We start from the raw sequence: 17050 nt of genomic DNA on the forward strand, positions 1-17050 counted from the left end.
CTTCAAGAGCCAGCAGTTGTGGACAATGGCTTTGAAAGTGCTGCTGGGTTAGGGAAGATCATTTCTCTCCAGAAAAGAGGCTCATGTTAGAATGCCAGTGTGTTCCAATGGATGGCCCTGTATGTCCTCTGGGCATGACAGGACGCACAAATGGCTGTGGTTGCCTGCACACTACTGGTCCAAGATCAAGCCAGTCAAAAGTCCAGCATATTGGCAAGAAGACTCCTAACTCCATCTCTATCTGGAAAGCCTTAGCATTTGAAGGCTGCTGGAACCAGAAGTCAGTGTTTTCCATGGAACTGGCACCTGATCTTTACTGGTGCCTATGATCTTTATATCAGTGCCTCCAAGAATAGCACTGGCTGGATCTCAGTGGGTCATGAGAAGAGGACATGAAGTTGGGAAGTGGGGTTGGTAGAGGTGGCTCTGGTGTGGGTTGGAAGGGGAGTAGAGAGTAGTTACATTGAAAATATGTTAGACACATGTACAACATTATTAAATAATGAACTTTTAAATCTTAAAATAAAAGAATTAAGAGCTTTGAGAGATGGCTCAAAAGTTAAGAGGAATGTCTGTTCTTCCAGAGGAATCAGGATCATGTCCTAGCACCCACATGGCAGCTAACAGCCATCTGTAACTCCAGTTCCCGATTATTTGGCACTCTCTTATAGCCTCTATGGACACTCCACACACATGGTATACAGGCAAAACACTCTCACACATAAAATAAAAATAAATATTTTTTAAAAGAATTAAATTCAGAATATAAAGCATTAAAAAAAGAATACCTGTACTTGGATTTCTCTTCCATATTGGAAAAAAGTATGAGCAACTTGGGTTTCATTTAACTTAGAAAAAGATAATTCAGTCTTTCTTGGACAAAGAAGACACAGGCTTTAGCTAGGATCATGTTTTTATGGGAGTGGCTTGATAGTGTCTCCTGAAATGTCCTTGCTAGAAACCTAACTTTTCAATGAAGCAATACCAGGGATGGAGACTGGTGAAAGCCATTTAGGGGACAAAGGTAGGGACCCATAAATAGAGTCATGTCTTATGTATGGCTTAGTTATCAGGCTTGAACCCATCTTTCTTGTGAATGACCTCCCTGTCCTTCTGGCTTCTACCATTTTCTGTGTGGACTAGAAGGAGGCCTGCCTGCAAGTTCCTGTGTTAATGTCCCCCAGTGATGGAGTGTGACCTGGAATTTTACATCAGATGAATCCTTTCCCTCCCTAAGTTGCTTTTGGTCAAAGTATTTTATGGTAGCAACAGAAATGAAACTAAAACACTTCTGATCTTTGGAATAATCTTACTGATAGAAGTGTCAATACCCACTAGTGTATGCTGACCATGATGTCAATGCCTACTGGTATGAACTTGGTGCCCTGGACCACACTGCACTGGAGTGTCCATTTCAGAGATTGAAAAATAATGAGTCAGTAGGTGTTCCATGTCTGGGTGACAACTCAGGCGAGTTTCTTGATGGTTTTTAGTCCTAATTATCAATTTGACAGTTTGAAATCATGTGGGAGGAAATCTTAATGAGAAATTGTTGAGAGTGGGTATTCCTCTGGATATGTGAGGGGTTTTATTTGAGTTATTTGAGACAAGAAGAGCCACCCTTAATATAGACCACACTATGTTATAGGCTGAACCTTGAACTTAATGAAATGCAAAGAGCAAACTGAACACTTGTGGGCATGCATTCCTTCTCTCTGCTCTTGACTGGATGTGAACAGTTGCTTTCATTTCTTGACTCTTTGACTTCCCTGTAATGGTGGGCTATAACCAAGAATGAAGAGCCAAATAAGCCCTTTTGCTCTTAATTTGCTTATATATGCATGTGTTGTCACAAGACATCAGCATACCATGCATTGGTGCTGGTACCTCTCATTGCTGTGAGAAGTCACTGGTTCCCATGACTTCGCTAGAAAGAGACTGAAAACACACATCTGTTCTAGTGCACCCCAAACCCAACCACTTGCACCTTTGTTGATTTGAAAGGCACCCACACCTCACCATAATAAACCATATCTGAGAGGAGAATGGCTTTTCTGAGTTCTCTGAGTCTTATTAATGAATCTTTAAATCTGAAGGAAGACTTGAGGAGTTCAACATAAAAGCCACAGATAACTTTTATCATAAGAAATAGCAGGTATTTTCTTTACCCTTGCCAGCTTCAACACACCTTGAAAACACAAAAGAATACAAATTGATCTTTCTTGCTGAATTTGAAGATTTTCCTCTCCCAACTCTAAATGTTTCCTTCCCTCCTTTTTTTTCTCACACCATCCTTCAAGTTCTCAGCATATACTCAGAGATGAACAGAGACCTTTGTGATGATGAACTGTCTTTTTCAACTTGACTTGACTGAAAGAGTGCCTGGGAAATTCTTAAAGCATAACTCTGGGTGTCTGAGAGATGATTACATCAGGAGAGCTCTGACCTAGTGAATTGATCAGTCCCTTGATGGTTCCCTAATATGAGGGCTGTACTGGAAAGAAATGAAAAGTAGGAGGATGGGTATTGTTGAAGGAAGTAGTCACAGGTAGGATGGTCTTGGGAAGCTGTATTCTACCCTGGTCACTTACCATTTCTTTTGTCTTTGCTTACTGACCACCACCATGAAGTGAGCTGTGTTCTACTATGATGAACATTATATATGGCAAGAAAAATCTTTCCTTCCTTAGGTTGTTCTTATATTTGGAGAACACAAATGCAACAGTGATGAATACACCTTGGATACCTTTCATTCCTTCTCTTTTATCTCAACAGTCCTCAGAGAACCCACACAGAACATTATATGTTCAGCCCACAGTCAGTTGGGCAACAGATTGTCCCCAGGACTCCCCTCCCAGCCCCTTCCCTCAGTCCTGGACGGAGAGCTAGAAGCCTCTCACATGACGCTCTCATTACCTCCCCGACCCCTTGATGCCCCCTTTTCTTGTGCCATGAGTGACTTATAGGGTTTCCCCAGGCTGGGTAGAGTCAGCTCAGCCTCCTGCAGCTCCAGCTCCCGTTGAGACAAATGCTCAATGACGGCTGCTCCAATTGAGTCCCCCAGTACATTAGTCATTGTACGAAGTCGGTCACTGGTGAAAGATAAATAGATTAATGGGGGGCTGAAAGCTTCTTTAAGAACCAAGTGTAGACTAGGAAAGCTTCCAGTTTAATCCATAACCACATGATCTTGAACAGGTCCAACTCTTCTTCAGTTTTCCTTCCTAACAGTATCATCCCTGAAATCCTCAGATCTATTCTTTGATATGTGAGTTTTGTTTATAAATACACTAACTTTAAGGTGGTTAGATATGAGAGTCTGATGCAGACTGTTAAACATTAGCATCTGATAGAGTCTTAGACATGAGTGTTTGATGAATACTATTAGACTTGAATGTTTGATACAGACAGTTACATGTAAGTCTATGTAGACGTAGACTGTTCATGTGGAATTTCAGTCCTTCTCTACAAATGTGACCTTTTTTGCCCACAAATCCCACATGGGGATCAAAATCAACATTTTATGTGAATTCCATGTTATAAAAAAAAAAAAAGAAATGAGAGAGAGAAGGAATGGTGAAAAGACAAAGTGATGCAGTAAGGAGAAAGGGAAAGGAAGGAAAGAAGCAAGGGAGGAGGGAAGCAAGGAAAGAAAGGAGAGGAGAGGGCAGGAGGGAGACAGGGAAGGAAAGAAAGGAGAGGAAATGGAAGATAGGAAAAGGAGAGAGGTAGGAGGAGGAAAGGGAAGGAAGGAAAGAGAGAGCAGGAGAAGGGAGGAATAGAGATTAGAGAGTGGCTCCTCCCAGCTGAACTATTGGCTACTGATAGATTCTGTGAAAGGAGGAGTCTTGTCTTCAGGTGTGCACCCTCTCATAAGCTCCATGGCATAGTCTCAAACCAAGACACACAAATGGCTCTGTTCCAACTCAGTAGGTCACAGATAAAAATGTGAATGTGGGAAGGAGAGTTGTAGGGAAGAAGGTTGACAGGGGTGAGAAAGGAATTAGGAGAGTGGGGTGGGAGGATTGTATACATGTATGAAACTGTCAAAGAACGAATCTAATTAGTGAAAAAGAACAGAGGGAAGGAAGGGAGGAGAAAAAGAGAGAGAAAATGTGCCTAGTCATAGTTCAGATTGTAAATCTACCAACATTCTTTTGTCCATCACCACAGATGATTTTATAAGCCAAGATTCTTCACTATTTAATGCAACAGGTAACCTGCATTTTCTTCTCACTTCTAAAATTCTTCAAAACTAGCATTTTCACTAAGAAAAATATTTTTTAATTTTTTTGTTCAAAGAAATATGCTCGAACACCTTTGTATGATTTCTACAAGAAACAGGATGAAGAGAAGTTGTCTGGCTCTTGGACAGAGACCTCCTATTCTGAATCTTCCTCACTCCACGTCCCAAAGATAATAAATCTATGAGCTTGGAGTCTAGAGGCCATCACTAGAGGACCATTCCAATACCTCCCTCACCCTCTAACATTCTACAACTCTATCCTTGCAAAATCCTTTAGGAAAAAGTTTTGAGAAGAGATAGGCCCAGGATTAAACCCAAAGCAAACTCACAGGAACCAATCCACAGCTATGATGAGTGTGATGTCCTCTGTGGGCAGGCCGACGGATGTGAGCACAATCACCATGGTAACCAGTCCTGCCTGGGGGATGCCAGCTGCTCCTACACTGGCAGCTGTGGCTGTGATGCTGCAAACAGGAAGAGAGTCAGGAATCCAGGAGGAAAGAAAGAACAGAAAATTGGAGGAAGATCAGACAGGAAAGAGCATCTTAAATTCCCAAGCTAACACAAAAAGAAAAACATTACAGCATCTCACTTTTGATGTGAAACTTAATTTTAAAAGCTGACGTCACGAAAGCAAAAGGTGTGATGCTGGGCAGACTGGCTGGGAGACGGGAAATGTCTGCCAGAGAATCCAAATGCCTAGATAGCAGATGAATGAGTTCTGGGGAGTTCTGGGATGAATGTACATCATGGAGAGTGTCGCTAATGACACTGCTTGTATTTGAATTTTTCAAGAGAATAGACCTTAAGTCTAGTCTCACCATCAAAAAAGAGAAAGAGAAGGGGAGGAGGGGAGAACAGAAGGACAAACAAGAGAGAGGAGGAGAAGGAGGTAAAAGCAAGGAAGGAGAGAGAGAAGAGAGAGCCAGAAGGAGGAGGAAAGAAGGGGGGAGATGAGAAAAGGAGAGGACATCAGGATTAGAAGGTAAGGTGGAAAAGGACAGGAAGACAGGAGTAAGGGAAAGAATAGAAAAAGGAAGGGAAGAGAAGAGAAAATGAGAGGAGAGGAGAGAAGACACAGGCAGCAGAGGGGAGGTAACGGGAGAGGACAGAAGAAAACTATAGTGGGGGATAGATTAAGTAATCAGCCTGACTGTGATGATCATTTCACAAAGCACACACTGAGCAAATAATCATGAAGTATACCTTTAAAAATATGCTACTTTTGTTGACTATCATGCAGGAAAGCTGTGGGTGGAAAAGACAGCAACTATTTTTTAAGTTGGCAAATACACCTACCACACTGGAGGTAAAAACATGCTGGCCCATTTTAGGTTTTGATCCTATTTCTTTCTTGATGGTTTTTTAAGTTGTTTGTTTTCTTAATTTCATACGTATGAATGTTTGTCTGCATGTATGTTGTGCACTGTATGTGTACCTGATGCTTATGAAGGCTATAAAAGAGCATTGAGTCCGTTGGAACTGGAGTGATAAGCAGTTGTAAGTAGTGGGACTCAAAACCCAGGTCCTCTGCAAGATCAGTAAATACTCTTAACTACTGAGCCATCTCTCCAGCCCATCAAGTAATTTTTAAAAATAAAATAAAAAGCTAAGGGCATATCTCAGTGGTACACCACCTATCTAGCATATACAAATCCTGGCTTCCATTTCTAGCCCTGAATATTAATATGAAGTTTAAGTAGGATCTACTGGGTCACGGGTGGCCTGTGTTATCCAATATCAGATCTGACCACCTCTCCCCCCTACCTTCTCTGAAGTACCAGAAACATATAGATAGGAACCTGGCATAACTGCCTCTTGACCATCTACCAGCAGATGCAAACAGATGCAGAGACCTACAGCTAAGCATCAGGTGGAGCTCAGGAAGTCTTGTGGAAGAGTGGGGGATATTAACTGAGCAAGCCAGAGGGGTCAAGGGAACCATGGAAAGACCTACAGAATCGACTAACCTAGGCCCATGAGGGCTCAGAAACTGAGCCATTAGCTAAGAAGCATGCAGTCCCTGGATGTAGGTCCCCTCACACATTTGTAGCAAATGTGCAGCTTATTCTTCAAGTGGGTCCTGTAACAATTGGAGTGAGAGTTGTCTCTGACTCTGTTGCCTGCTGTTGAATCCCCTTCCCTTACCCAACCTCTGTCTGGTTGGGCTTCAGAGGGTGAGTGTGTGTTTAGTTCTGCTGGGACTGGATGTCCCAGGATGGGATGGTACCCAAGGAGGCTTCCCTTCTCTGAGGAAAAGGGGAATCAGTAATGGGGGGAAGGATTTATGAGAGTGGGACTGAGAGAAAAGGAGAGAGTAGGGCTGCGATTGGGATGTAAAGTGAATTTAAAAAGTGGATTATTGAAGAATAACAATCCAACATCAACTCCAATTGCCCAGCAAGAGGTGATATGTATTGTAAAGGCCACTACGCTTACCAGAAAAAGTAGTAGTGCTGTCCAGGTATCAGTTCTCCTCCCAGTAGCTTAGGAAGGCTTTTTCTAGATTCTATAGACATTCACATAGAACTAGGGAAGATGATTATTCCAGAGGATGCTTTATCAGAATGGTGGTTGAGCAAGTACTTGGACTGGCATTAAACAATGGACTTTAGGGTGAGACTACTCCATTCATGAACTTTACACCTAGCACATGAAATCAGAGCCTCTCCTACCTCATCAGAGAAATGACAGACAACCCTCACTTCTCATTGTGAGCAGGACAGAGATCAGGACAGTGCCTATTCAGGTTCATTTCTGTTGCTGAGATTATATACACATACAAATATATACATATATATATATATATATATATATATATGCCAAAAGGAAACTGACTCCATATTCTGCCAAGTTGACAATTAAAACAAACCACCATAGTACCACATCATTAGCCTAGGAAAAGATTCCAATCAAAACTGAAGTATAGGGACTTGAGAGATGGCTCAATAGATAACAACATTATGCTGCCAAGCCTGACAATCTGAGTTCAATCCCCAGGTCCCACATAATAGAAGAAAACTGAATCCCATGAGTGATCCTCTGGCCTCCACATATGCACTGTGGCACACACACATACACACATACACACACACATAAAAATAAATGTATTTTTAAGTTCTTTAAAACTAAGCCACTAGAGAGATGGTTTAGCAGTTAGGAACACTTACTGCTCTAGCAGAGGACCCAAGCTCTATTCCTAAAATAGACCCACATCAAGCTGTCACCTGTAACTCAACTTACAAAGAACATGAAACCCTCTTCTCACCTTGGAAATCACCTTCACACATGTAGCAAACATGGACTCATGTGGGCACATATACATATACACAGAACAGGAAAAACTTTAAAAAATACTAAATGTGGTTTCTACTGAATATGTATCACACCCACACCCTTATAAAGTCAAAACATCATTTCATTACCAGACATGGTGGCACATGCCCACAACCCCAGCAACTCAGGATCCCAGGACACCCAGCAAAAGAGAGAAAGGAAGGAAGGAAGGGAGGGAGGGAGGGAGGGAGGGAGGGAGGGAGGAAGGAAGGAAGAAAGAAAGAAAGAAAGAAAGGAAAGAGAAAATAGAGAGAAAGAAGGGGAAAGGAGGGAGGGAAAGATCATATGATGATTATATAAATTTCCAACAAAGAAAATACTTTCCTTCACAGAGTTTGCATTTTCATTCCTATGTGACAGGCACGTAGGAATGAACCGTGAGTGGGAAAACGTGAGTGGAAAAAAAGAAGTCAGCCTGGAATCAGATACTATTGAGCATCCTGATCCTTGCTCTAAAATACTAGAGACCAGAAATGTTTCACAGGTTACTCTCTTATTTCAGATTTGGGATATGTGCATATACATAATTATATATCTTAGAAATGAGATGCAACTATAAACACGCCACACAGCCTCTGTCCTACCCAGCTAATAACATCACATCTCACCTGATTGTGGTGATCTGACCAAGGTTGAGCTCATAGTTGTTGACTTGAGCAATAAAGATGGCTGCCAAGGCCTCATAGAGTGCAGTGCCATCCATGTTGACAGTGGCCCCCACAGGCAGCACGAACCTGGTGATGCGGCGGTCCACACCCAGGCCCTCCTCCAGGCAGCGGAAAGTGATAGGCAGAGTTGCAGAGCTGGGGGAAGAGAGCTCTGGAGGCTGAGAATAGGAAGTTGAAGGATGGGGCAGGGGCAATGGCAGCAATGGGCCAAAGGAGGGCTCCCTCTAGCACATGGAAGGCAGGTTGGAATCTGAATTGGGAGTGGAAGCAGAGAATGACAGTTGGGCAGGGGGAAGTGGGACTCCTGATGCAGAGAACTTATGGTAGAGATTCCCCAAAAGAAATGTCTCTTGGCCCATTCACATCAATGATTTATGGCATGGGTCCCACCCAGACTGTGTAAATGTGATGGGTAACATTGTCAACTTGACAACCAGGAATTACCTGGGAAGAGAGTCTCAATGATGGGTTCCTATAATTTGTTATCCTATAGGAATTATCTTTGGGAGATGGTCTTATCTAACTGATACAAGAAGACCCAGCCCACAGTAGGTGGTACCATTGCCCAGGCAAGGAGTCTTGATGTGGAGAAATCAAGCTAAGCATAAACAAGTAAGCAGCAGGCAGGTATGCATTTATTCTCTGTTCCTGGGTGTGATGTGACTAGCTGGTCTAAGTTCCTGTTTTGATTACCCCACAGTGATGGGCTGTAAAATGGGATTGTAAGCCAAATAAATCCCTCCCCCACCTCTGCTAAGTTACCCTTTGTCCATGTATTTTATCACAGCAACATAAATGAAACTAGAGCAGTAAAGGACAGAGGGTTTGTCTGCACTGAGAACAACCGACTACAGGAGCCCTAGGCCTCCCCTCACCCACTTCCCAGAGAGTACTTTCATTAACTGGTGGCTTTAGTGGAAAGAGTAGGCATTTCATTTGGGGTCATTTTGTCTGCAAGAACAGGGCCCTGTGTGGTCAGTTTTATGCCATGAAGCTTGGAACTTGGACTCACAGAGTCTTTGGCCTTAGAGACAAGGCAGTGCCGATCGGGAAGCACCCAGTGCTATCTCAACCTTTCCCAAGCATCAGAAACAATATTGGCTGAATAGCGCCATAGTAATCAGATGAGTTTAATTCTGTTTATAGTATTATCAATCCTATTTAGCCACCGACCAAAAGTCAAAAGGCACATTCTCCATCACCATGAGCACAATAAAATATTTCTTCTATCTGTTTGACTCTTAGGTGACTTGAATTTGGATGATGAGAGATACGGGAGGGATCACTTTATCAACCCTCTAAAAACACAAACAGAAGAAAGCCAAGACTCTGAGCTGACAGCACTCCCAGAGTAAACTCTTGATGCTTGGGAAAGGTACTCCCAAAGTAAAATTCTTAAACCAGAATTGGCTACTGGCTCTTCTCCCTATAAATGAGAGAAACAAGAAAAGAGACAAGGAGGTCAGGAGTATCTTCATGGGGTAAACACTATATTCTCGAGTATAGGCCATGAGTATAGTAGGGAGTTTCAAGAGTCTCCCCCATGCTACTGTACAACCAGAAGAGGTGTTTGAGCAGGTAGAGAGGAGGATACCTAAATGAAACCAATGAAAGATGAAGAATGGACCCAGGGAGAGTACAGGGAAAGGCCATACCTGGAAGAGGTGCCCATGGCCGTGATGAGTGCCTGCAGCATACCACCGATGAAGGGAAAGGGGTTCCGATGGGTGACGAGGAAGTAGATAAGGGGCAACACACCACCAGCATGAAGGAATAAGCCAACAATGACAGTCAGTGTGTACATGCCCAGCTGACCTCCAAGGACAGCCATGTCTTCCATTTCCAGGATCTTTCCAGCAATCAGGAACAGGATGCCCACTGGTGCATACCTGGGCAAGGCACATATTTATTAGGGTGATCTTCTTCATAGGTCTAGAGATGGCATTTCCAAGACTTTACCCATATAGTGTCCTGGAGCCAAACAGTTCCTATCATGAAACCCCCAACTCCACCCAACCTTCCCCAAGCATCAAAACCAGCACTGGGACACTGAGGAAATGGCCCTATGGCTGTGTCAGTACTTGCTGTTCAATGACGAAGAGCTAATTTCAGATACCACCCAACACACTGGTCAGCTCAAAGCACCTCTAACTCCAATTCCAAGGGATCTGGAACCTCTTTCTGGCTTCTGTGGGTACCCATAGACATATCTGCACATCCACTTACACAGACACATTCACATACATACACACATATAAATAAAATAAAATATTTTTAAAGAGCACTGGTGTTAGGGTTTGCTTTCAAACTGTTGTCCCCAAAGGCCCACATGTTGAACGCTTTGTGCCTAGTGGGACCTGCGGAAGTTAATGAGAGTTCCACCCTCTGCTGCAAGTTATCCATTCATGGATTCGTAGCTGAATGAGCTATTGGGAGTAAATTTTAGGACGGTCCTAGTTGAAGAAAGCAGGTCACTGGGGGGGGGGGGGGGGGGGGGGGGGGGGCGTGCCCTTGAAGGATATATCTTCTCCTTAGTCCCTCACTGCCCCCACCCCTTCTTCCTAGAAGGTGTGAAGTTAGCAGCTTCATTGGCTGTATTCATTCATCATTATGACCCAGAAGCAATGAAACCAACCAATCATGCACTGAAACCTGCTTAACTGTGAGGCAAATTAAACCTTTTCTCTTTTAAATTTGTTTTCTTGGGTATTTTGTCATAGCAACAGAAAGTTAACTAATACAGTTGGATTCCATGAATGTATCTGCCTCCCCCTGGTTACCCCACTGCTCATCTGATCAGCAGAAAAGTTCCTACAATGCCAAAGTATTCATCCTTTGCGGTCTTTTCCTCATTGAGTCCCCTTCCAAGTCAACTACTGATGATTATTCCCTTCGGAATCCCATCTTTAAACATTATTAAGACTGATGGTTTAACTGAAAGTAGCCCCTAGAGCTAAAAGGAAGTTGTCACTATTAGGTGACGTGTCTTTGTTGGAGTAGGTGTGGTCTTGTTCGGTGGAAGTGTGTCACTGGGGTCAGCTTTGAGGTTTCAGGTGCTCAAACCAGGCCCAGTGTGTTTCTCTCTTCCTGCTACCTGTAGATCCAGATGTATAATTATTGGCTCCTTCTCCAGTATCATGTCTGATTGTAAGCTGCCATGCTTCCTGCCATGATGATAGTGGACTAAACATCTGAATTCTAAGTTAGCCTCAATTAAATGTTTCCCTTTATAAGAGTTGCCATGTTCATGGTATCTCTTCACAGCAATAGAAACCATAAGACACTAAGACATTCCCTATCTCTGGCCTTCAAAACTTCTACAAATTGTTGCTTGTGCTAGTTAGTTTGAACTTTCAACTAGACATAACCTGAAATCACCTGAGAATAAAGTTTCAGTGAGGAATTATCTAGTTCAACTTGGCCTGTGGACATATCTGTGGAGGATAGTCTTGACTGCTAATTGATATAGGAACATCCAGACCATTATGGGAAGCACCATTTAATGGGTTTCACCCTAGACTATGTAAGAATAGAGGAAGATAGCTGAATACTAAGCAAGCAAACAAGCAAGCAACTAGGGGTTTGTATGTTTGCTCTCTCTTCTCTTGACTGTGATGTGATGTTTTAAGCTCCTTCCTTGCCTTCTCCATAATACTGAACTGTAAACTGGAAATAGGAAGCAAGTGCTCCCTTTGCTGCTCTATGTCAAAATTTTATCACATCAACCAAAATGAACCTGGAATACTCATTGTCCAAGCCCTCTGGGTTTCTCAAGCTTTGTCTGTTCTCTTCCTTGTGCATGCTTTCACGCTCTCCTCTTCATGTCCAGTTAGATTCTCCCTTCCCTTTCAGGGCCAGCTGTCTTCTTCACTCCTCATCTTCCCAGACAGTATCCACTGCGTATGCCTCCCCTCACCACTGACTGCATCATATTCCTAACATGAGACTGATGTAGATTTACTACATCACCTTTGTGTTAAATACATGTGATCTATATCGGTTTTTTCCTCCTAGGTTTTTGTATCTCTGAGTTTCACACCTGGGGAAATGTCTGCTAGATAAATGGTCTAGTGAGGGAGTGAAAACTTATTTTTTTAATTAAATTTCCAGTCACAGGTTTAGGGAGATAACTCAGTGGTTAAAGTGCTTATCATGCAAGCATAAGGACCAGAGTTTGAATCTTACAAAACCCATGTAGTGCTGGGTAGGCACACAGCAAACCTATAACACCAGTCTCAGAAAGAGAAGTTGGGGGATCCAGCAAAGCACTTTGGTTAGCAAGATGAGCCAGTTCCTTGGGCTCTGGGTTTGATTGAGAGATCCTTCTAAAAATGAGTAAGGGGAAGGTGCTGTGGAGAATGATTCCCAGCATCATCCTTGAACCACCACACACACACACACACACACTTTCATGCAAGAATAACATACATACACAAGCACAAAACACCATTCCCAAATGTAGAAAGGAAAATAAGAAAACAGGGCATGAGTCAGTATGTAAGTGAATAGACAAATGGAATGTCTGACAGCATAAATGAGAGAATTCCAAATGCATTCATGGACAGACAGGTCTGGGAATGAATCTAAGTAGACCGGTTTAAGTATGTAAATAAGTAAATATAGTCAATGTCTTAAGTAATGGGGCTATAGTGTTCGCTGTCACAGCAACTGCCTAGCTTACTCAAGGCCCTGTGCTCAATCCTGAGCACAATGCAGAAAAGCCTGCAAGTACAGCTCCGTGGTAGATTGATCGATTATCTAGTACACATAAAGCCTTGCTTCAACCCTAGCCCTTAAAAGTAACTTGGGGCCAGAATGGCTCCACAGATAAAGACAAACACATTCTGCCAAGCCTGATAACCTGAGTTGGACCCTGAAATCCATATGGTAGGAGGACAGAACTAACTCCAAAAAGTTTATTCTCTGACCTCCACATGCATGCTGTGGCACGCATACCCACACATATACACTCAGACACAATAAATGATAGATAGATGATAGATAGATATAGATAGATAGAGAGAGAGAGAGAGAAATAAAGTAATAATTGTGAAATAATTTAACTAATGAATGAATTTGTCAGTGAATAAATTTATCAATGAGTGATTTAACTAATGAATACAAAATTGATTACATAAGTGGGTTGATGCTAGAAAGATGGGAATAAATGAGTGAGAATGAAAGAAATAGATGAGAAAATGGAGGAAGGAGTAAGTCACTGAAAAAAATCATTGCAGAAAAGAGTGAGTGAATTAATGAGTTTATGAGTGAATTAACCAATGCAGAAGTATGATAGTGCATGCTTGTAATCCCACTAATCAGGAGGCATATGCAAGAGGCTCGCATGTTCCAGTCTGTCCTGGACTACATGGGAAGGCTTCTCTCAAAAAGCAGTACAATGAACTCCCAGCAACTGTAGTTGTCTGCACAAGATTGAGGCGAGATCAAGCAAGTCAACATTCCAACATGGAGTGGGGAATGACTCACAAGCTCCATGCCTAGCTGAGAAATTATTTTGACATGTAATGGCTGCTAGAGGAGGAAGACCCAGTTTTCGTTATGAAAATGGCATCTTGTAAACTGCCCAAACTCAATGGATGGCCCCTCATCCATGTTCATAAAGACAGCACTCATTGGAATCAGTGGAAGATATATGTATATACACATATATATATATACAAGCACATACATATGAGGATATAAAGTTGGACAGGAGTCATAAGAGTCTGAGAGAAACTAGAGGGAGAATGAGAATGTGAATATTACCAATTACACATATGAAATCCTCTAAGCACACATTTTTTTAAAAAAAAAATTTTAAATGGGTGAGCCTATGTGTGGAAAATGAGCATAGACAGATGAGTAGGTGAATGAATCTCTGAGGCAATGCACAAATGAGAGAGTGGGTGAGTAAATAGGTTAATGAGGTCATGAACAGATGAATAAATCACCACAGAAAGATATGAATGAACAGATGAGTTCTATTAACTAATGCACAGATGTATGACTTGACCAAATGTCTACAAGGGTCCCATTGGCCTCGTCTCCATCACCCCCAGGAATCATTACTACCCACAGGGACTCACCCACCACTCACCAGATGATGATGCCCACCAGCCTCATAATAGCCTCATTGAGGCTGTCGAAGAAGTCCCTCAGGACACGGCCTTTGTGCTTCATGCCACCAATGACCAGCCCAAAGGCCACAGAGAAGACCACAAGGCCCAAGGCATTGATGCCATTGGCTGACCCAGGTACAGGCACAGTTTCCTCAAAGCTTATCACCTCCTGCAGGGTGCCCAAGGCCCGGGTGACATTTTCCAGGATGCTGGTTTCATTCTCTACTGAGGATGGAGGAGAAACAGAGGTCCCCAGCTCTGACCCGTTGTCTGTCCTTACAATTGTCCTTGTCACCACTCGTGTGCTGTACTGTGTCTTAAACTGAAATGTAGAGAAATTGAGACCAGATTCAGTATGAAGGCTAACTCACCTGTAGAAATCTTAAGAATGGACATTCCTCAAAAAATAGATAAATAAATAAAAACAAAGCTAGGCACACTTAGTATGCTTGAGGTCCATATGTTGCCTGTGGCTACTTTTCTACTACCAGTCCTAAGATGATGCTGAGACAGATTTTAGGATCTCTCTCTCTAACATCTGTAATCAGATGTCCCAGAACCCCAACCCCAGCTTCCCAGCCTCCATAGGTCCAGTGCCCTGGCAACACTTTGCATTAGTATCATAGCCACAGGAAATAAGCTTATTGTCCCAGAGCCCTCCCCAAGGACCCCTACCCACTCTTTCAGCCTTCTCTCCACCCTTCTTCTTGGGAAGCAAATTCCCTCCACCCTCCATCCCTCCTTGTGCTTCTTCCTAACCTGTTTGAAGCAGGCCTCCACAAGGTTAGGTGGAAACATATTTCTGCACAAAAACATCAGAGAAAGGAAAGTGGTTAGAAGTTGGAATTGAGCCAAGGAACACTGCAATAATAGCAATGACAATTGTATCAAGAGGCAGTATAGAAATGCATGGTATGGGCCAAGTACTAAGCAAAGTTCCTGCCCTACACTATCTGACATGAACCCTACAATGACCATGGAAGTAACATTACTAATGCCTCTAGCAAAACCAAAGGCTACAGGACATCACCCAGACCACAGAGCTGCTCAGGGGTGCAGATGGATATTACCACGGACTGACAATAGTTAGGCGACCCCTCTAAAGGTCATGTTGAAATCTGATTGCCATAAAGGTAATGTTGGGAGGTAGAGCCATGGACTAAAAAGGTTTATAGATTTATAGGAAGTAGCCTTGTTCAAAAGGAAGCTCTTTTTTATATGTTGGCTCTGGCTAACCATCATATGCTCTCTGCCATGTTAGAATGCAGCTAGAAGGCCTTCACCAGATGCTGGTACCAAGTTCTTGGACACCCTAGATCCCTGAATAACAAGATAAATGAAACTTTGTTTCTTGTGTTTGGTTTTTTGGGTTTTGGCTTTTTTTATAACTAACTCAGTTCCAGGATACTTTTATTAATTTTAATATAATTATTTAATTTTCAATATATATTTATAATACATGTGCTATGGCCTACATATAGAAGAAGGTAGACGTCGTGTAGGAGTTGGTTCTCTCATTCCACCATGTGGATCCCATCAAGTAGTCAGGCCTGGTGACAAGTGCCTTTACCCACTAAACCATCTCACTAGCCCTAAATTTTATTGCATTTACTTAAGTGTGTGTGTGTGTGTGTGTGTGTGTGTATCCCACAGCATGTATGTAAAAATCGAAGGATAGCTTGTGAGATCCTGTTCTCTCCTCCTACCAGGTAGGTCAAGAGGTCTGAACTCAGGTGGTCAGGCCTCAGCTATTGTACAATATTACATAATAGCAGCAGGAAATGCCATGGCAATTCCAAAACTCTTCCAACTCCACATCAGTCCTTCAGGAGCAATACGGCTAGCTTTGACTTTGAGGCTGACAAGTAAAGTTTTCTTAGACTAAAAGAACATTTGCTCACCAAAGAAGTTAAGGGACGCCTAGCCAGTAGCAGCTCCTCTTAGCCAGTCCTAAGATACCACAACTGTCCCCTCCCCAGCCTCAGAGTGCAATGATCATATCTAGATGTAGCTTTCTCAGAGGACATGTGCAAGAATAAAGGGTGGGTCAGAAAGTGAGTACCAAAAATGGCAACCAATAGTCGCATCCCTTCCCATACTAGATCCACCTGTCCACGATCTCTCATGGAAAGAGAATTTTTGCATGTAATCCAGAAGTCTCAACAAAATGAAAATGTCACCTGACCAGGTCCATGAAAGCATCAGCTGTAGGGACAGTCTCAATTCGGCCCTCACGGTGCAGCCCCTCCTTGGAGCCCTTCCCAGGATGTATGATGGTAACCATTAGGATGCCGATGAACACTGCGATGACTGTAGTAACCATGTAGTACACAGCTGCCCGCATTCCCATCCGCCCTGTCGCCTTGTTGTCCAAGGATGCCATACCTAGCAGAGAGATAGTGCAGTCCCTGAAGCAGCATCCATTCCCCTCCACTCCTTCCCCATCTGCTCCACTTACTCCAAACCATTGGCTCAGAATCACTGTGATCCCCTAACTGAAGATGTCCACAGAAACCATGTGTGCTAAGAGTCATCTATATAACTGCTTTTATGCTATTATGAAGAAGTGTATTTTGGGGAAATATAACATATAGTTTTACATATTATATAAATAAATTTTATAAACTACAAAACACACACACTTTAGTTTTATTATATATATATATATATATATATATATA

General features: G+C 42.6%; 1 protein-coding gene across 1 annotated transcript in view; it reads right to left on the reverse strand.

Moving 5' to 3' along the window:
- Positions 1–2677: 2677 nt before the first annotated feature.
- Positions 2678–17050, reverse strand: part of Slc1a6 (solute carrier family 1 member 6) — a 26507-nt gene continuing 12134 nt past the window's right edge. The window contains exons 4-10 of the mRNA XM_031349903.1: positions 16550–16754; positions 15129–15171; positions 14348–14691; positions 9906–10139; positions 8191–8385; positions 4576–4710; positions 2678–3092 (exon numbers count right to left, since the gene is read on the reverse strand). Of these exons, the coding sequence (XP_031205763.1) occupies positions 2897–3092; positions 4576–4710; positions 8191–8385; positions 9906–10139; positions 14348–14691; positions 15129–15171; positions 16550–16754 (1352 nt within the window). The 3' untranslated portion in view covers positions 2678–2896. The remainder of the gene's footprint in view (positions 3093–4575; positions 4711–8190; positions 8386–9905; positions 10140–14347; positions 14692–15128; positions 15172–16549; positions 16755–17050) is intronic.

The sequence above is a fragment of the Mastomys coucha genome, unplaced genomic scaffold (genome assembly GCF_008632895.1).
Source record: "Mastomys coucha isolate ucsf_1 unplaced genomic scaffold, UCSF_Mcou_1 pScaffold4, whole genome shotgun sequence".
Lineage (NCBI taxonomy): Eukaryota > Metazoa > Chordata > Mammalia > Rodentia > Muridae > Mastomys > Mastomys coucha.